Genomic DNA, 22,060 nt, shown 5'->3' on the forward strand with positions numbered 1-22,060 from the left:
TGAAGCCGACAAAGTCGATCTGTGTGCGTTTTTGATGATCGGCCCAGATTCTTCACGGAAACAGAGCGGGTTTCGTCCGGGAGTTGGAACACGAACGCTTGGGATACATTGTCCAGGATCAGTGGTAGTAGCTGGACGCCTGACACGGCTGCCGTGATCTGGCAGGATGACATGCTGCGGAACACGAAAAGTGAAGAAATGCAGAACAGCAGCACGGACAGGATCAGCGGGTCGTTGGAGTTTGAGAGGTATTTGAGCAATTCCTCGATCAAGTACAGTTCACCTGCGACAGATGACCGCTCGGTCACCATGAGAATTTGCGAGAGGACACCCTCGAGCACGTTGACCAACGCGTCCCACTCGAATTCAACCGGATCGGTCACCGTGCATGGTGGTAGGTTCCTTTGCATTCGCTCGTTTTGTGCTCCAGTTTCAAGCGACGGTGGATCCGGTTTTGATCACTTTGCACAACTGTTATTTGCGTAAAAGTTTCTTTTTCAACTGTCGGAAGAGGTAAACTTCTGAAGACTAACCATTTTTGACAGCTAGAATTGAGACGCTAACCGCACTAGTGATATTAAACATAAATTTTCGTGAAATTACACATTTCGAGTGTAAACAGTGTTTGACAAAAATCGCAGCGGCGTTCCATGATATTTTTGTAATATTACACCAAAATAATTACACGACACGCTTTTACATGCAGGCATTTTACATCTTTTTTTGCTGTGTTCTTCTGCTTCTTCCGTCGTCACGATCTTCGGTTGTGGTTGGCGTTGCTCTTTCGTCTTCTTTACCCAGCCTGGTTTCCAGAATGGTACCAAGTCGATGAGATCTGCTGGCATGACTCCACGTGACAGGAAATCTGCGGGGTTTTCAACTCCAGGCACGTGTCCCCAGACACAGCCTTCCGTGAGAGCTTGAATCTTGGCCACCCTATTGGCGACGAATGTGACCCATGTTGATGGTGGTGATTGTAGCCAGTACAACACGCACATGGCGTCGACCCAGAAAAAGGTTGGAATTTTGATCTTCAGCGATTGCAGAATTTGAAAGTTGAGTTCAGCAGACAAAACGCCACCGCGTAATTCCAATCTTGGCATCGCTTGGCTCTTCAACGGTGCCACCTTGGTTTTGGATGTGAGCAAGTTCACGGATATCCTGTCCTTTAGATCTTCGCTTTTCAAATACGCACCGCTTCCAAAGGCCTTCTCAGATGCGTCAGAAAAGAAGTGCAATTCCATCTTAAATACTTCAGGGCAGATGACGCAACGAGTGATGCGAAGTTCATTGAGCAAAGCGAGCTGTGAATGAAATCTCCTCCAGACCTACCCCACCATTTCAAGTACCGCCTCATCCCAATCCAAACGTTCTCCGTTCGGGTTCAGCAACGTCCACAGAGATTGCATGAAAATCTTGGCCGTTACGATGACCGGTCCTAGCAGCACCTTGTCCAAATCGGGAATGTTGAACTGGAACTTTAGCGTGTCCGTTTTCGGCATCCATGTGAGACAAAGAGTTTTCACTCCAGGGTCCGTGTCAAGGTTGATTTCCTCCATGCTAATCGCTAGGTTTTCCTCAGCAATCCCAGCTAGCACTTCCTGTCGATTTGATGCCCATTTCCTAAGCTTGAAACCGCCTCGTAGCATCATCTCGTCTAGCTGCTTCCGAAGTTCGATTGCTGACTGCACGTCCTCAGCTCCGGTGATGACGTCATCCATGTAGGTGTCTTGGTTGACTGCCCGTGCAGCAAGCGGAAATCGAGGTCCATCATCCGTCGCTAGTTGTTTTAGCGTTCTGGTTGCGAGAAATGGAGCGGGCTTGGTGCCGTAAGTGACGGTTTTCAGCTCGTAGATGCCAACTTCCTCGTCCGGAGGAAAACGCCACAGAATGGATTGCAATGGCCGTTCCTCTGGGTGGACCATGATCTGACGGAACATCTTCTCTACGTCAGACACAAGCATAACCGGCTTGATCCGACTCCGCAGAATGATAGAGCGCAAATCTTCTTGGATTACCGGCCCTGCCAGCAACACATCGTTCAGTGCGACTCCAGAAGATGTTTTACAAGAAGCGTCGAAAACAACTCTGCATTTGGTGGTGGTACTGGCCTCCTTGACCACCGGATGGTGCGGTAGAAAACACCGGTTGACCTGGGTTGGAGTTGTTTCTTCGACCTTGGACATGTGACCCAGTTCCAGATATTCGTCCATGAAATCTGTATACTGTTTCCGCCAATTGGCGTCCCTTGCCAGTCTGCGCTCGGTTGCGTGCAGCCGTCGCAACGCAATTTCCTTGGATTCGCCCAACCTGGAGATTCCACCTTCGACCTTAGGCATGGAAACGGAATACCGACCGTCGGATAACCGTTGAACCGTGTGTTGGAAGCTCTCTTCGCAGCGCCTTTCAGCGGGAGAGAACGCGTCGTCCAAACCGACGTCTTCAGCCGACCAGAACCGTGCCATCAGAGTTTCCATCTTCTCTGAGGTTGACACGTTGCACTTCACCTGCGTGGAGTTGCATGGAACCGAGAGACCACCGGATACCACCCAGCCGAACACCGACTCGTTCAGCGCTGGTAGATTGTCTCCCAGGGGAATTCTTCGACCGGTTTCAAAGAACTCGAAAAAGCATTCAATGCCAAGGACGATGTCCACCTTCTTGGACTGGAAGAATGCTGGATCTGCCAATTCAATTCCGTCCGGAATCGACCATCCATTTGTTGCGATTATTGTTGTTGGCAGATTGACCGTAACCTTCGAGAGCACCAAGAAGTTCATGTCTCGCTCGAAGTTGGATAACCGAGACCGCACCGTTGCGTGAATCTTGTGCTTAACCTTTGTGCCAGATTGACCGATTCCTAGCACGGAAATGTCCACCTTTTCTCGCGTGACCTTCATCAGCTGCGCCAGTCGCTCTGATATGAAGTTACTCTCCGACCCCGAGTCGAGGAGTGCGCGAGCAGGGTACCGATTGCCATCATCGTCCTCGATAATGAGCACTGCTGTAGCCAACAGCACTTGGGATGCAGCTTGGGTTGCTGCGCCTGATACGGATGGGTTCGTGGCTGCCATGTTTGCCACGTGTGATGTTGTCGGACCTTGGGTTTCCTTGGAGTTGGAAGGGTTGTTGCTTCCTGCAACCGCGAGTGCCGTCACCGCGTTGTCCCTTTCCGGTTGTTGTTGAAAGCATACCAAAGTATGGTGCCGACCCTTGCAGTTCCTGCAACTGTACTTGGACGTGCAGTTTTTGGCTTGGTGACCAGTTCTGAAGCAGTTGCGACAGAGGGCATGCGTCTTGAGTAATGCGTCCCTCTCCGACACCGCCAACCGTTGGAATGCAGAACACTGGTAGAGTAAGTGGTTGTCCTTACAAGCCACGCACGTGTAGCCAGCATGTTGCACCGTACTGTGACTAACCTTTTTTGCCTTGGATTTGGGAACGTACTGTTGTTGTTGGTGTTGAACAGCCCGATTGTTCACAGTTTTCGGTGGCAAACTCTCCAAAACTCGAATGCGTCGGTTTAGGAAATCGCACAAGTCCTTCAACGTGTCCTTCGTCGTGTCGTTAGCAGATTCCTCCCTTGAATCATCTGCAAAATCACCTAGCGAATCTCTAACCAAATCTTTCGCCGTAGATACTTCCTCCCATGCGCGACGCGTAACAGGATCCAGACGCGTAACGAGTAAATTAACCAGCAGAAGATCCTTGTAGTCAACGGGTGAGACCACCTGATCGAGGGTGTTCAGAACACGCTCGAACTCGTCAACGAGGGAATGCAGATCGGTGGCAGATTCCTCGGCGAGGGTTGGAAGGGTAAACAACGATTGCACCAGTCGCTGCTTAAGAACCTTGTGGTTGTTGTAGTACCTCTGCAAACGATCCCATGCCAGCTTGCAGTTGACCGACGTGGTTGAAAGTCCACTGATGATCCTCTTGGGCTTGTCGTCAAGACAATTCTTTAGGTAGTGGAACTTTTCCACATCCGGTAGGTCAGACTTCCAGTGGATGAGTGAGAGGAACAAGTCACGAAAACTCAGCCACTCGTCGATGTTCCCCTTGAACATAGGAAGCTTGATCTGAGGCAAACGGGCGTGATCAGTCCCCCCAACAATCGTGTCGTTGTGGGTCGGTTCACAAGGAACTTCCTGTCGTTCCTTCAGCTTGTCCAGTAGAAGGGATTTTACTCGGTAATAGCCTTCAGTCAACGTTTCGCGGTCCTTTTTGTAGGTAGGGTCATCCTCAGGGTTGTAGTCTTTGTGGGATTTGATTTCCACCAAGGTAGTGCACAAAACATCCCACAGCTTGTTGAGACTTTCCAAGCGCACACTCACCTGGGAAGCGGTTGTTTCCGCCTTAACTTTATCAGCAAATTTGAAGATGTCATTGAGCGCTGCTTGTAACTCTTGGTATTTAACGGTCAACGCCTTCAGCGTCGGTCCTAACAAGGACTTCCGGGGTGCCATGACGTCAGAGAATGTAAAGCGAAAAAGTGTGGTGCTGTAGTATTCCGTTTCGTCCTGGCTTCGGCAAGAACATATACTGCTGTAGCAAATTACTTACTTTTAGCAGTAACTGATCGTACCCAAAGCAGTTGGGAGTTCAATCAGAACCGGAAGCACCAGGTAGCTCGAGACGTCAAACCAAAATGTCCTTAGCGGTCAAGTGGGCAGCTCAAATTGAATGCGTGGGTGTGCGAAGAAGAGGTGGAAAACGGCATGTAGTATCAACGGTGCCTTGGCTTCGGCAAGCCATATACTTTGCTAGTGTATCTCACCTGGAGAAACAGTAGCAGCGACCAAAAAACAACGTGAACTAGATCAGTGGTGTATTTCTATCGTCTTAGCTTCGGCAATATACTATTCATTAGCACTCACCGGTAGAAACGAACAGTTGCGCAGCCTCTTCAGTCCACGTGGCGATCCGTCTTGGCACGTGTCAAACACGTTGATGTCGTCCTTCTCGGGTGGTCTGAACGGTAGCAAACGGTTGTGGCCACCGTTAGATGTCCTCTTGGAGTCGTGCAGATCGTCGTGTAGATCTCCAGCGACCTCGGAGTCGCCGCGTGTCGGCTTGGAGTCGTGCAGATGGTCAGCGACCTCCACGTGGTCACAGCACGTGCAATCACCGGCGTCCAGCCGGTTCGGGCGTAGTTAAGAGTTGTGTGGTCGAAAAATGGAGTTAGTTTCACGGTAGCGACTCGCTTCGGCTGACATACACTGTGCTTAGAATATTTTACCTGGGCAAAAGGTGTCCTTTCTGGAACAGTGTGTCAACTCAGCAGTCGGATAGCTCCGGCAGCAACGCAGCAATCGGATGGTCCAGGAAATGGCTGACCGGATGTCCCAGAAAATGGCTGACCGTGACCGGAGACGCGCTCTCGCCGCGCAGCGCGTAGCAGATGGCTCGCTCGATCCAATGGGACGCACGCAGCGGTTCGCTCCAGCGGAATGTGCACAGCGTAGATGTGGATGGGAGGTGTGTCAGTACCGGGAATGTCTGAACGCTTCGGCGGACATATACGTAGTGGTTCCACTTACCAAACGCAACACGTTGGCGCGTAGATGTCCAAGCGCGAAGTTCGTTGTCCGGGTTGAGGGTACAATGTCCTATTGTCCCAGGGATGAATGGCCAAACCGTTGGCGCGCTTTGATTGTTCCCAGCAGCGATGGCGAACCGTGCCACGCCGCAGTCCAATGGCGACGAACCTCGTCCACAAACGGCAATGTAGCGTCCAACCGTCCTTCCTCCCGCGAACCAGGATCCGTCCGATCCGGTTCGCAGGACCAGAATGTTGGGGAGCCGGAATAAAAACCTTAGCCTTCGACAGCTCTGGTGGCTCCCAGCATCGACCGGATCGGATTGGGCTGGCTGGTCCGGTCCTGGTTCGTTGGCCGTTGGTAGTCCGTGCGTAGGGTGGCTTCCGGAATTTACGGATTTCACAATTAAAACAACACGAAATCACAGTAAAACACAGAACTTTAATTTAAACACAATTTTTACTTAAATACACGAACTAAAAAGGACTACATTTATTGAAAAATACGCTAAACAGATATAAATTGCCTGATGGGCGCAGAATCGACCGTTTCGATCTGCAGGTACGAGGGTTCTAAAAAACTTAAAACTAAATATCGCAACAGGTCAGCTGCTCCCGTCGTTCGTTGAGGCAGGTCAGGTCATCAACCCGGCCCGGCGGTCATCGACCCCAGAAAAGTGCATTCTGCTGTTGGTGTTGGTCCTATCAGCGATCACGATCGTCCATCTCGCGAGAGGATCACCGGGATCACCAATACCGCGATCAGCTGCTGTAGGTCGCGTGCAGCCGTGATAAGAGTGGTCACTCGCGTTGGATGGTCACAGTTGACCCGACAGTGGTGACCCGACAGTAGATGCAGGGTTGTTAATCATGACCACTCCAACACGCTTAAACAAAAAAAAAATCAAATACTTATCAAATTGTCCTCGCCAGCTGTTGCTGAAACCCTCTTGCAAAGCAACGTCAATTTTCCTACGGCCGTGTCCTTCCTGGCCATGTCGAACAAGTTTATAGTAGATGACGGCCTCGGAACAAGGGAAGCGCACTTTTTGACCTTCATGAGCATCTGCAGGTAGTACTTGAAGACGGCAGCCGTCCACATCGTGTCCCGAGAAACCCGATTTCCTTGCAGAAACCGAAAGATCTGAAAAAAGATTCCCGTTTAGGCAGGTTTGTTTACATTCGCATTCGCATTCGCATGGAGATGGTGATCTTAGCGGGTTGCAGACTGGATTTCGTCATGTATATGTGATGATTGTCCAGCCCAGGTTGCTTAGAAATTGATTAAAGGGAATTAAAACCAATTCTACTCGAACAGAACAGGCAGCACCATGAGAGCCATCCATTGCCGGCCGCTCCCATCTCCACCATTCACTGGGGCAGGAATAAGGATTAGGAGCACGGGAAGTGTTGATGCTGAACTTACTTAGAAAAAGGTAGCGAAACCGCAGGCTCTTTTTCCCAACCCTATTGTGGAACTCAATCAAAATGACCGTTTGACCAAACTTGATTGAATTTAAACAACAGGGCTGCGCAAGCATCGCGTGGAGTTGGTAGTTGTGAAGGGTGAAGGTCTGGGAGTCGCCCAAGCAAGCGATATGACCAATGGCATAAATGATTTTAACTGGTAAAATATTAATCTCAAGGCATGCAATCGGATGCTGCTGTCGAGAAAATTCTTGTTTAGTTAATTTTAAAATTTAAATTTTTAATGTTTTGAAGAGTTATTCTCAAGACACGCAATCGGATGCTGCTGTTGAGATAGTTCGCGTTTAAATGTATATATTATTTGCATATTAAATGGTTTCTGATATTATTCGCAAGCTAAGCCATCGGAAGCGGCTGTTGAGGCAACTGCATTTTAATTATTTTTGATATTTATTTACTGAAGGGTCCTATCTTAGACAGCCGGCTGTGGAAAAACAGGACCAAAAATATCATTTTTCAACTACTCAAAATATGTATTAGCGTTACGATAGAAATGACACTCGAGGAAGGGAGGATTGATTTTTTTTTTCATTTGTGTGAAAACTATTATCAAAGACGCAAAAAAGATAAAAAAAAGGTGCGCGACAGACTCAAACAATTACACGATACAAAAAATAAATGAAAATAATGTAAATAACCGGCGCAATAGAACAAAGAGTATAAAAATACCGATTTGAGTTTTATTTCTAAGAGAAAGAAAGAGAGAGAGAGAGAGAGAGAGAGAGAGAGAGAGAGAGAGAGAGAGAGGGGCCAAATCAGGTACCTCTTCGATTGATGCAACGCAAGATATCGAATCCAAATGAATACAGTAACTTTGTTTATACATTTTGCATAAAAATTTACAAATACGAAAAAAGACAGCTCAATAGATATTTCTTTAAATATTCCGTTCAATGCTAAACTACTTTTACCGCTTTTACTCAATCACATATCTGTTGAAACTAATGACTTTGGTCAGTTATCAAGGACGGCTAGCTCAGTCCTTTCCAGGACAAAAGACCATCAACTCAAAAGTAGTCGTAGACCAAAGCTACTGACTACTCATCACTCAGGGTCGGCACGAACTACTAGGCAGATTCAGGTAAATACGGATAGGGAAATAAATCAAGGAACCACACTTTGCTAAATAAAACGTATAATTTTTATTGGAGCGTGTATTTGTGTATGGGTGTGGGCGTGTAAAGCAACTCTGGGACAACGTACCGTACTGCTGCAGCTGGTCCTCCGACTGAACGCCTTCGGCGTTCTCCTCTACGATGGCCGGTCACAGGAACGCCCTCGACTGTGCCGCCGGAACTCCCAAGGGGGAGATTGTTGCAGCCAGGTAACGGTTGTAGGCTGTTGCTGCTGCTGGGCTGGGAACCGCGGTCGGATGTCGAGCGAGCGTTGCTGGACTTCCGCGCGGGCAGGCGTCTTCCCTCTTTGACGAATCGGCAAGCCCCGGAGTCCACCGATGTGGGCTCGCCGAGAGGGGAACCTCCTTGGCGATTATGGCGCGTTCCGCGCCAGAGGTCTAACGGTCTTTGACTTTTAGATGCAGGCAAAGGCACCTGCGCACTCACAGGCCTGGACCGACCAAAACCCGTGCGCCGTTGAGGTCCTGCGGACTGTTGACTTCCGCCGGTGCACTTCCACTTCCGGAATGCGGGACGTGTTCAGCGCAAATTGACGGCACTGACACTTACGGACACTCAACCGGACACACGGACGCCTGAATAGCAAAAGAGGCCGATCTTTGGGATCGGCGAGCCAGGTAGACTTCTCCCTCCTATTTTCCCTGGAGGGAAAACCACCATTTTCCATCCCACCCATTGTGTACCGTCTCGACGCGACGCCGTCAAGAACGGTCTTGTTCGCAGCGGTACGAAAATCCCTTCGCTGCTTTGTAGGGTGTGATGTTGTATGTTGGGGAATTAAATTAGAAAGTGAAGGTTCGTTCAAGAATTGTAACCAACGGTTACACTATCCACCACCCCGGTGAAAAAAATGTGAAAGCACGACGAGGTTTCGCATTTTTTTTACATGAATGCTTTACATAACCGCCGTCGGCTTCTACTAGATTCGTGGGTGTGGACAAATAAACCTACAATTCTCAGGTACACTATCTTTAAGACGCGCGAGATCATGAACCTCCACAAAACATCCCAAGAATACATAATAAACATTCAAAACATGCACTATTTACAACAAATTAAAATAATAAATTAACGAAAAACATTTAAACCAAATCAAAATAAAAGTTTAAAATCATCCCGAAAGTTTGGGTAGACAACTCTATTTTGTTGCTGGCCAGCATAATAAACACGTGCAAAAGTCTATACAAATTAGATCACATTCGATCGGTGAGGGGTGAATCAACAAAAAGTTGACCCCTGCAGCAAACTGTCTCTGCAGATGACAGATGCCAAAACGTCACTACTGTCACATCGCCGAACTGTCATCGCATGTTTACGTTTGCGTGATTCATCAGTTTGGGCGACAATTTTTCAATCGCGCGAGTGGTATTCTCGGCGTTTTTAGTCGTTTACGGACAATATATTGAGGTAAGTACCATGGTATTTGTAAACAATACAACGAAGAACATCTTCGTAGAATTTTTCATTCATTTTTCAGCACAATTAAGGCTGTGAATGGTGGGGACCTTTTGCTGCCAGTGCGCACTCTTGCCAAGGAAGAGTGGACTGCAGAAACTCCCAAAAATCCCGGGATTTACCATGAAGCCATCTTGACGGCGCAAGAGACAACAGGTAAGCTAGTGTACACTTTAAAAAATCGATTTAAAACGATCATTCATGATCGTAAATTAGTGGTGATTTAGGTATCGTAACCACTATTCAATTTTGACCATTCTTGGTCTGGCACTGCGGCCGTTGGTCAGTCCCCTCGCTGCCGCTCTGCGGACGGTGCTCGGACGGAGGGCACTTCGGATAACCCCTTCGTCGTCCACTGAGCCGCCAGCGCAGCTATGGACTGCCAACTTAGGTGTGCTTTGTGAGCAATTATGTTCGTTTTACGACTGGGAACTTAATCCATCAGTCTTTGAGCAAATGTTTGACAAATTCACAACATAAAAATAAATAAATTTTCACAACACAATACATTCATAGTACGGTTTAAATTTATAAATTTCATTTTCTTTCTATTTACAGGTGACCATCATCAACACATTCCCGGAACGGTTCACTGGGTCTTCGAGACGAACCAACAGAGAGTTCCGAGGATAGAAATAATCCCTCGCCAACTTCTGCGGTCAATCGGCCCTCAGTCAGCTTCACCAGTTCCGGAAAGGAAGATTTCAGGACCTGTAAATTAATTCTCAATAAAGTTGTTCTAAAGATTCGTCCACTAACTCCATCAGAGAGAAGTCCGGATTAATCTTAAGCAAGTCCGAAACCTTCTTCTTCATCATTAGGAGCTGTGGGTTCATTTCCACAAGAGTTCCGTCCAACATTCCTTGGAATATTCTTCGTACTTTCTTGATTTCCGATTCCATTTCCTTGTTTCGTTTCGCAGGTTTAAATTCCATAAGTTCCGTGGGTTCAGATTTATGCTTTTTATGTCGCGCCTTATGCTTCACTACGGAAGCTTCGGCGGACTTCGGTCGATTCCCCGGCGAACTTCCGTAGGCCGAGTCAGACGACCTCACCGTCTCTTTCTGATTCCGTATCTTGGTGCCGCCGATTCTCCTGGAGGGCGGGCCGACACAGAAGGTTACCGTCTTCGGACGGGTCTTCCTCTCTCGGGTCTTGTTCCCGGAGACCGAACCTCCGTTCGGCTGTTCATTTTCCACGGCCACAGCACTCGGAACCACCAACTTCTCGGTGTGTTGCCGTTCTGTGACCGGGTCTTTGGCTAACTTAGCCTGGGTGTGCCGAGAGGACACCACTTCAAGCACTGCGCTCAACTCCCGGAGAAACGTTTGCATGGCCCGGCTAATCTTCACGATATCTGCCGGTACCAATTCTCCGTTCCCCCGAAGCTGCTCGCAGAACTCCAAACTAAATGTCAGGTCATTAATCACCGAATTGATCGGGTAGTTCTGATGGCCGGGAGCGACGGGACAAGGCATCGTGGACAGTCCTTCGACGTCCGAGCAATCCGCGTCGTACTCCACTTCTTGCCATTCCACTTTGTTCGTCAAATTCGTCATTATCGTGTATTGTTTTTTTCTCGTCATTGTGTGTGATTTTGTTCGCCCAGCGCGCAGCGTAATAGTCGTAAATGTTTAATTATCTTTCATCGTCAATCCGGGGATGGGTAATTGTGCATTGTGCTGTCTTGTTATTGTGTTCAGGTGTATGTGAGGGTTCACGATCTTTATGTTTTATGTTTCATTTCAATCGGCTCGCGACAAACACAAATTGCCCAAAACCACGAATTTTTCGTTGCTTTCAACGGTTATGGAAAGTATTGCGTAGGGGCAATAACTCTCAATCGTTTTAAGCCCTTTTGGGGGGCACTAACACAAATATTCCACAGGAGAGGGATAGTGTGCAGATGGAGAAAGCCGTACTGAAAGTACGGATTCCTGCCACCTCCCGAAGGAGAAATCCTTAGATTTTTAACCCGCCGGTAAACCTGAATCGCTTTTCGCTGAACTTTCCGCTAGGAAGCCAATTGAAACTAATGACTTTGGTCAGTTATCAAGGACGGCTAGCTCAGTCCTTTCCAGGACAAAAGACCATCAACTCAAAAGTAGTCGTAGACCAGTAGTTGCAGTTGAGTCTTTTTACCGGACGGACGCGTTTTTTAATTCGCTCTACACTTTATTTTTATTTACCTTCACTGACCCAGTCCACAAACGTAAACGTAAACATATTTATTTTTTTTGTCGCGCGTCGCGTGTGCACTTATTAACAAACGTAAGCAAAATGCAGTGCTATGTGCCGACGTGCTCTTCACCCTTCGACCAACAATACCTCTGGAACTGTACGGGCATTTGTAATCGAAAATTTCACGCAGCCTGTATTGGGGTCAAGCGTGGCTCCGAAGACGACTTGCAACTACATGTACTTCCTATATGCAGCCTTTGTCGAAATAACCTACATATGGAAATCGACATTAGAAAAATAATGCAGCATCATTTAGAAGGCAGTCATATGATCTTGACTCACATCAAGACCAATGACAAGACAAACCAAGAAGCCCTTAATGAACTGCATAATAAAATCATAGGCCTGCAGGAAGAAATTAAGAAATCTGCAGAAATCGCAAGTCGAATACTATCGGCAGTATTAACACAGGCACCGGCAATGGACTTCCCCTTAAACGAAGTCAGAAAAGCATTTGAAGACACCACCTCGGACCAAAATCAAAAACTCGCTGAATCATTCGGCCGTATCCAGGAAATTACGTCATCCCACCGGGATGACATAATTAAAACAATTGCCTCAGCAGAAAAATGCCCCTCGGACATAATTTTAGCAGTCCATGATGAAGTGAGGGCCCTCACTTCATCCATCAATAAACTGCAAGACAATGAAATTGAAGTCCGGCAAAAATCACTGGCAGAAGAATTAAACGAACAAACCGTACTGGAAATCGAATCTGGCTGGCGACTTATCGGCAGCAAAAATTTGAAGCCAGACTGGACCGACTTCGACGCCAGGCAGCGGACTCGCCGTCTTCAGGAAAAGGAAGCCGAAAAAGCACGTCGCCGCAACAGAAAACATCGTCAACAAATTCAGCACCAGCAACAACAACAATCACAACAACATCATCAGCAACGCCGGCAACAGCAACACCAGCAGCAACAACAATCACACCAACATCTTCGTCGGCAACAGCACCAGACCAACTGCAACTCTGACGCAGGCCGAAACCCAAGTACGCCACATTTTAACTTAAGGGACAATCAATTCGACCAGGACAACGCAAGTAGCAGCAACTTTTTCACTCATTCGTCAACCAAATTGTCCGACAAGGAACTTCTAGACCAGGCAAGGGTCGAATTTTCTGGCCAACCTCCAACTACATCGAATGCAAACTTCATCAACTTCCGAAAAGGGAAACCATCAACCCCTACCGGAAGGAAAAAACGCCAATCGTCCCACCTCTAAACGCCACCACGCCGCAACCAGCAAAAACGTCATCACAAACTGAAGTAACAGACAGTATGTTCTGTCTGGACCCAATGAAGCCGCCCATAGTACGTCTAACTGAACAGTCTGCAGTCGGCGATGGCCGTTTCCTGCTGGCCAGACTCCGCGAAATTAAAGTCTATGACAATCTCAGACTATACTTGGCGTATCTGAAGGACCAAAAACCGGACGTCTGCATAGACGGACTAACACTAACCAGCATGCATGTCTTTTTTGCATCCAATGGCCTGCCTACTGAACCTGAACATCTTATGAACATCTTCATGGAATACAACTCAACAATTGGAATTTCACCTAAGCAAACCCTCACCGACCTGAAACCTACAGGAAATATGTAACAACTAGAAGACTTCAATACCTGCAGCATTCGCGCGAAACCGCCAACAAATTCTACTTGTCGACTACATCGTCGAATTTTTACAAGCATTGACGCCTTCTAACACGGAAGAAGAAATGACACCCTCGCAAGAGGCAGTAAGTACTATTAATAATTTAAGTATGTCTCCAAAAATTTCTTCAACGGAACAACAGAATGCGAATGAAATTCTAATTTATTGTCAGAATTTCAATCGCATGAAAAGCCCAGGCAAGTAAGGCATTTGACAGAATCGACATACCATTATTAATCTTCAAACTGCAGAAAATTGGAATTCAACCGAACCTTTGGAATGGCTTAAGTCATATTTGACTAAGCGCGAACAAATTGTTCGCTTCCAAAATGTACTATCGGAATCAATTCACGTCACCTCTGGGGTTCCGCAAGGATCCCATCTAGGACCTCTTCTTTTCATCTTGTATGTAAACGACATTTCCTTCATTCTTAAAAAATTAACGTACTTGTATATGCAGACGACATGAAATTGTATATGGAAATAGGAAATGCCAATGACAGTCATGTATTCCAAAACGAAATTAATCTTTTCTACACATGGTGTAGTAAAAGCCTACTCCAATTGAATGTAAAGAAATGTAACTCCATTGCCTTCAGCAGAAAACATGAAACACCAAACATAACAGTATTATTAGGAAACCAACCAGTAGAAAAATGCAAAGTAGTACGTGATCTAGGTGTCATCCTAGACTCACAACTAACTTTGTAGAACACTATAACACAATAATAAACAAAGCAAAAGTACATTAGGCTTTATAAAGCGCTTTGCATTCAACTTCCAGGACCCGTATACTATTAAATTACTCTATATAACGTATGTCAGGCCACTCTTGGAATACTGTAGTATCGTCTGGAATCCATACTATGCCGTACACCAAGCACGTATTGAATCTGTCCAAAAACAATTCTTACTGTACGCACTACGTAAACTTAACTGGACTGCATTTCCTCTCCCATCGTATGAAGCATGCTCATAAACATACAATCATTACAAGAACGTCGTAAATTTGCCATGCTCTCTTTCATCAACGACATTATTTCTCAACGCATACAGTCAGCAGCATTATTTTCAGTAATACGCAATAGTATTCATGAACCAAGCCGTACTCTAAGACATTCACCACTTTTTAGAATAACTACATACACAACAAATTATTTAAAAAATTCGCCATTAAATCAAATGATGCGCTTTTATAATGAAAATTCACAGTACATACATTTCGACATGTCTAAACCGGAACTACGAAAAAATCTGTACAATAGAAATAATATCTAGTATGTAAGAAAATTGTAAGTAGTCTACATAAGCTTGACGAATAAACAATAGACCAAAGCTACTGACTACTCATCACTCAGGGTCGGCACGAACTACTAGGCGGATTCAGGTAAATACGGATAGGGAAATAAATCAAGGAACCACACTTTTCTAAATAAAACGTATAATTTTTATTGGAGCGTGTATTTGTGCATGGGTGTGGGCGTGTAAAGCAACTCTGGGACAACGTACCGTACTGCTGCAGCTGGTCCTCCGACTGAACGCCTTCGGCGTTCTCCTCTACGATGGCCGGTCACAGGAACGCCCTCGACTGTGCCGCCGGAACTCCCAAGGGGGAGATTGTTGCAGGCAGGTAACGGTTGTAGGCTGTTGCTGCTGCTGGGCTGGGAACCGCGGTCGGATGTCGAGCGAGCGTTGCTGGACTTCCGCGCGGGCAGGCGTCTTCCCTCTTTGACGAATCGGCAAGCCCCGGAGTCCACCGATGTGGGCTCTCCGAGAGGGGAACCTCCTTGGCGATTATGGCGCGTTCCGCGCCAGAGGTCTAACGGTCTTTGACTTTTAGATGCAGGCAAAGGCACCTGCGCACTCACAGGCCTGGACCGACCAAAACCCGTGCGCCGTTGAGGTCCTGCGGACTGTTGACTTCCGCCGGTGCACTTCCACTTCCGGAATGCGGGACGTGTTCAGCGCAAATTGACGGCACTGACACTTACGGACACTCAACCGGACACACGGACGCCTGAATAGCTAAAGAGGCCGATCTTTGGGATCGGCGAGCCAGGTAGACTTCTCCCTCCTATTTTCCCTGTAGGGAAAACCACCATTTTCCATCCCACCCATTGTGTACCGTCTCGACGCGACGCCGTCAAGAACGGTCTTGTTCGCAGCGGTACGAAAATCCCTTCGCTGCTTTGTAGGGTGTGATGTTGTATGTTGGGGAATTAAATTAGAAAGTGAAGGTTCGTTCAAGAATTGTAACCAACGGTTACACTGTATCAATAAGTTTTAAAAGTCTGTCAAGTATAAGTGTCAGGCAACACAGCACGCGCTGACGTTTGTGATGTTTTGTTTTTATCTCTCTTTATCTCTTTCTCATCATTGCAAACAAAATTATCAACACAATTTGGACCAAGTGCGATGATTACGAAGTGAATAATAAAAGAGTAAAATAAAACCCAAAGATTTTCTAATTGGAAAACTCTCACCGGATTGTCTGCTTCATCCAATTGCAAAATTGCAGCATGCAAAATGATGCGTTTTCCAACGTGCTGCAAAATGATGCATCGCCATCAAATTCTGCACTCCAGACCACATAAAATTTAGTTTTTCCTTGCAACTGTTGGCACATTTTTTCCTTTTCACCACATTCTCTTTCTTTCCTACACTGAATGCGCTGAGCAACATTTCTTTCACGAGCTATTCTGATTTTGACTTTTGATGAAGCACTTCTCTTTCGCACTAAACATCGCACCAATTTCAGAAGAAAACATCGCAGCCGGAGGGCGTAGCTCTAGCGTTGCAGTAGAGCATTGAGCGAAACTGAAAAATGGCTTTTTTCCTTCAATCGACGATTTTTTCACGTCAACTTCACTCCCAGGTGCAATGCCCCACACTTAGTCACTACAATTCACGAAAATAATGACGAAAACACTAAAGAAGCCGTGCCACAAAACAAAAATTTGAGGACCAAACGAGATCGCGTGCACTCGCGTCGCTGGCCGGGTTGCCAATCCGTTTAGGCGGGTTTGTTTACAAGGACAAAAACATCAAATGGCATACCTTTTCGATTACATCACGTCGCAGACTGTTTCCAGTTTGTTCCCCATTCGCTGCGCGGAACTTCAGCTGGGAATCTGCAGAGCCCAGACGCGTCAATCCGTCTGGGTTCGTAGCACTTTTTGCTCGCTCTATAAAAACTTGTCCACAAATAGCACCGACCTCTTCCAACACACACAGTCACCAATTCACAAAAAGTCGCACCGCAATTTACTGTGTCCGGGGAATAATTTTCGAAACTCCTCGAAAACCGAGAATTAACTCGCGAACCGGTCCAGAAAAACAAACGCGATTGGCAAAGCGCAGCACAAAACAATAAACAAGCTAAGCACAGCCTGCTTTGACGTTTCTCGCGCACTGTTGGAGAGCACGCAAAATCCAGATAACACAGATCTGTGTAAAAAAATTACACAGATTGTTGTTCAGTTCCAGCTTTCACAATCTGGGTAGTTTTCTTACACAGTTCTGTGTATTAATAATTTCAAGAAAAATTAGAATCCTGCGCTTCAATTAATCGCCGCAGAAAGATACCGTCGCAATGGAAAAACCTATAGAAAAGGCAACAGAGTAGGCGTAGACAAAAAAACATGTAGATTGTCAATCTGAAAAAATCTTAGGGAATTTTGGTGCTGGCTGTCGATTGCTTGTTGGTTTTAGCCGACTGATGTTTGGTGACGAAATCTGCGGTTCTGCGATCTTCGCGGCCGGTTCAGTGGCATCCGTACCGGTGCCGGAATCTGCGACCTTCGCGATAAGCTGTACCGTACCGTCGAATGAAGGTCGTGGCGGGCGTTGTTGGCTTTATCGGGGGGACCCCTCGTTGGCGAACCTGCTGCCCAGGCATACGTTTATCGGGACATGCCCTGAGGTTAAGCCGCCTGATCTTGTTGGCACTAAAAGGCGCAAGACGACGGGGAATATGGACCCAAACATTTACAGAAACATGGTTCCGTGCAAACTACAAAAGCTTGTTTTTTTTTACTGAAAACCTAAAGTAATGAAAAATCACACCGCACGAACCAGAATACGGGCCACCGGAAGATCCAAATTTGTTGAATTTTCATCAAGTTTATTAATACGAAAACTGATTACGGGTTTTAGGATCTCCGGTGGCCACATAAAGAACCGTATTTAGGAAACAGTATAAACTGGTCATGCAACGTATAGAACTTCTTGAATTTGAATATAGATTGTCTCTAGCAAGTTAACCGGCTCCGTGGCTTAATGGTTACGGCTTCTGCCTCACAAGCAGAAGGTTCAGGGATCAAATCCCGGTCGGTACCTTTGAAATTTGGAATCAGGAATTTAAACTTTGAATATGAACAAAAACGAAATTGAATCAGGTGGGATTCAAACTCACACCTTTGGATTGGTGGTCTGGGACGCTAAGCAGTCAGCCATCAGAAGGTTTTACACTCTAGCAGTGAATTGGTCCGTAGTGTTGAAACATGTTATCTTCTCATATTAAATACACGCTGATCCCTGATTTGCCTGACGGGATTGGAAGTCTAAATATTGATCGAGTTTCCTTCAGATGCTTGCTTCTATGTTTAGGCGGGGCCGAACAATGCCCAGCGACCTCGGAATTGGACTGCAAGGAGCTCTGTCATTCTGAAACGGGTCGTTGGAAGCAGCGCGAGGGCTAAAAAAAAAGCGAGGGCTATCACCACCTAATACCCGGGACTGAGATAAGTTGTATCAGCATTCGCCATATACAAAGTCTGATACAAACTATACTTTCCCATAATTTTGCAACCGGTTAACGGGTATTGGATTGGACCACACACACACACACACACACACACACACACACACACACACACACACACACACACACACACACACACACACACACACACACACACACACACACACACACACACACACACACACACACACACACACACACACACACACACACACACACACACACACACACACACACACACACACACACACACACACACACACACACACACACACACACACACACACACACACACACACACACACACACACACACACACACACACACACACACACACACACACACACAGATTGTCTCTAGCAAGTCTCTAGTACAATTTCGTCTTCCCCGATGGCCACATCCAGTGTCTCAAGTGTAAAAAGTCTTCGATCCCCTAACCATACCGCCCCCAACCCCATCCCCTTACTGTGTTACATTATTAAAAAGGCCAGCGATTGGCCGGTCTTCTGGGCCGGTTCTATGGCCTTCGCGGCGGGCTTGGTGTTTTTTTTTAGCTTCGGCCCTGGCTAGATGAACGCACTGCGTTACTGGCTTCTTGGGCAGATACCTTCGGAGTTAAATTGGCAGTCCTAGCATCGGGTGGTCCGGGTGTGGGCTCGAATAGCCGAGGCAAGTGCCGCCGAATCACCTACGAGGGACAATTCGGCCCGACAAAGCCACAGTGCGTCCATCCGACCCGATACGGAGACCGAGGATCGCCATGCCTGCCGCGAAGGACACGGAACCGTTGCATCCGGCGGAATTCCTGAACATAATTTTCTTAACCTTTGTAAATTGACAACAATGGAAAAAGAAAATCAACACGGTTGCTACGATGAATTTGAAAAACACTTCGCTCGTATCTTTGAGACCCCTACAAGAAAATCACCAAAACTGATTTTTTCTCAATACGCGCAAAAAAAAAAATACACAGATTTTTGAAGATCCGTTCTTCCAAATCTGTGTAAAAAACAGTTGTCAGTTTTTAGCAGGCGGTATTGGAGGTATTTGAAAACTTTGTGAGTTTAATTTCTTTAAATACTTATTTGCTTTATTCATCATTAGTATACTTTTTCAGACTTTGGCCAACATCCAAACTTCTCCAGTACCCGATGACACGATTGTTTGTGGAACCTGGTAAGAGTTTATCTAGAAGATCTGAAAACCTAACCTAACTTTGTTTTTTTCGTTTGTTAGTGGTCCGGCAAGGTTCTCTTGAAACGATATTCTCCATTGGTACAGGTTCCGGAAGCCGGCTTGGTGTGGCACTTTACGACGTCATCCCAGTTTAATGGTTTTCATGTTGTTTGCCGTCGACATCGGGAGAACCCCAAAATTACGATGATTGCTAGGTGGAAGAACCGGCAGTGCAAATACCACATAAAAATATCAAATATGGCCAACAATTACTTTAAGCATATTCATTAGATTAATAAACGTAAATTAATCTTGTTTTCTTTCCAAAATCGATTTAAAATCGTGTTTTTGGTTCTCTAAAAAACAAAAAAAAAATCTGGGGAAAAAAATACCCAGATCTGAGTAAAATTTTACACAGATTGCTGGTTGGAAATTAACACAGATTTGACAGACAACGCCTGAACACAGATCTGTGTACAAGGCTTTTACACAGATTCTGTGTATTCCAGGTTTTGGGCGATCTGTGTCAAATTTTACATCTGTGTTATCTGGATTTTGCGTGAGGGGCGTTCACAAACAACGTCTGCACAAAAATTGCAGTAAAGTTTTATTATTTTGGAATTAATAATTAATTGCTTAACTCGATTGATTAATAGCAACAGGTAGTAATAACAAATACTACTTTATTACTCGTGAGTTTTCATAACATTATTATTACTTTTGAAGTTGTGGATTCATGAAATTTGACGCAGTAAAAAAATAAAATAAAATAATTACCAAATAATTACAAACAATATGCTATACTTCAGGCAAAACAATGTAAATGGGCCAATGCCAATGTATAAACAAACTTTCCTGCTCGTTACTAATGTAAACACAAACTGAAGTGAGCAGCTTGTTTACACATCAGCATTAATAATGTTTTGCAGTCATAAATACGAGGTTATATTTTGTTCGGCAAGTTAGGTGTCATCCATAAAGTATGTCACGATCTGTGGGGAAAGGAGGGGAGGGGGGGGGCTTAGCAAGTGTGACATTGCATGTTATAATTACAGCCTTCGGGAAGTCGCGTGTTTTGGCATTTCTTACAAGTGCCGTTACGAATTATGTACAAAGTACACGTACGTGACTGTTACTTAAGAAGTGAGCAGGATACATTCTTTGTTTACAAACTCACATTGGCCCCATTGTATTGTTTTCTTGAATTAGATCACTGTTGGTGATTAGGTTAAAATTTTAGCCATTATATTTATCCGATACGAAATGCTACGTTATTTGTGAATGACGCCTGCCAGATTGTCATTAAACGCGACAGTTGCTGTTTGTTTTGACTGATTTCAGGAGGGCCCTGCACTCAAAATCAGAAGTACCCTTCAAAAAGGGTTTTATCTACACTCAAAATCAGAAGTACCCTTCAAAAAGGGTTCTAACTACCCTTTATCTGTCATCCCAAGTAAAACATACCCTTTTTGAGGGTTACTTTCATCCTTTTTTCTAGTTTACCGGTAGTAACCCTTTTCAAAAGGGTGACGACGGGTAAACTTGACAAAAAGGGTAGAAGTAACCCTCCAAAAGGGTTTTTTTCCTTGGGATGACAGATTAAGGGTAGATAGAACCCTTTTAGCGGGATACTTCTGATTTTGAGTGTACCCTTTATCTGTCATCCCAACCCTGACTGAAAAGTCCGTCAGACGTCCGTCGTTTGTCGTCCGTGCAATTGTACGACGTCGCTCGACAATGTCGTGCGACTTTCGCGCGAATGTCATACCACAGACAAACAGACGGGACACTCGAGTGCCGAACCATCGTCCTCCAAAAACGGTTATTTCAAATTCAATTTTGTTTCGGCATCCACTCACCCGGCGCTGATGGCGCTGCTGTCGTGACAGCTCGCCCGTCTTTTCTCAGTGTGTGTGAAGCGTGTTTTTTTTTTAAGTTGAGCGTGAGCACGTGTGAGGCAGCAAACGAAAACAAATAAATTATTATGAAATTCAGAAATTCCAACGGTGATCCACTATCCAGACTTTGCTGGTCAAATTTGGGGAAGTTTCGACCAGAGTCAGATGAGCGGCTGACGGCTGACTACCCCACTATTAACCAGATAGGCCTGCTTCACTGCCTGCCGAAGTCGAGGCTGCTGCTGAGGCGCCCGCTACTGCGGAGAAAGCCGGACCCTGTGTTGGAGTCATCTCCTTCAGAGCAACCTGCTTATCTTTCGTGGACTGCTGCTGCTGCTCAGATTGCTGCTGCTGGTCGTCGTTTTGGCATTTTGACGATGTTGCGTCGATCATGAGCGCCACTCTTCGGGACTTTTTTCGTCTCATTAGGCCCTTTTTGGTTTTGTTGGTTGGCAAATTAATTGCGCCGTGGACACGTTCCCCGCAGATGTTTCCAAACGCCCATCAGGGGGATCAATTCCGTTAGTTTTGAATTGGATTTTCCTATTCCGGCGGCCACTACTGGTGTTTTCGTGACCGGAATATCTTGTTGATGATGGTGTCAGGAGTAATGATTAATTTTTTCGGTGGAGGAGGAATCTTAGACGGAACATGCAAGCAACGAGAAGGACCAGTGGTGTGGTCTCTGTCATTGTGTTTATCTTGCA

The 22,060-nt window shown here is 46.0% G+C and overlaps 1 protein-coding gene and 1 long non-coding RNA gene across 2 annotated transcripts; one reads left to right on the top strand and one right to left on the bottom strand.

Annotated features, from left to right (window-relative positions):
- Positions 1–1,328: 1,328 nt before the first annotated feature.
- On the bottom strand, positions 1,329–4,466 carry LOC119769053. Its single transcript, XM_038260946.1, has one exon. It carries the CDS (start codon positions 4,464–4,466, stop codon positions 1,329–1,331), a length of 3,138 nt encoding a protein of 1,045 aa, XP_038116874.1.
- Positions 4,467–9,462: 4,996 nt separating this feature from the next.
- LOC119770731 lies at positions 9,463–10,379 on the top strand. The gene is made up of 3 exons (XR_005278968.1): positions 9,463–9,570; positions 9,641–9,774; positions 10,177–10,379. It is a non-coding gene; the product is annotated as an uncharacterized LOC119770731 (long non-coding RNA).
- The last annotated feature ends 11,681 nt before the right edge of the window (positions 10,380–22,060 follow it).

This window comes from Culex quinquefasciatus, chromosome 3, assembly GCF_015732765.1.
Source record: "Culex quinquefasciatus strain JHB chromosome 3, VPISU_Cqui_1.0_pri_paternal, whole genome shotgun sequence".
NCBI lineage: Eukaryota > Metazoa > Arthropoda > Insecta > Diptera > Culicidae > Culex > Culex quinquefasciatus.

Excerpts from the sequence above, each read along its gene's own strand:
- LOC119769053 (XM_038260946.1), bottom strand. The coding sequence starts at position 4,466 with ATGGCACCCCGGAAGTCCTTGTTAGGACCGACGCTGAAGGCGTTGACC.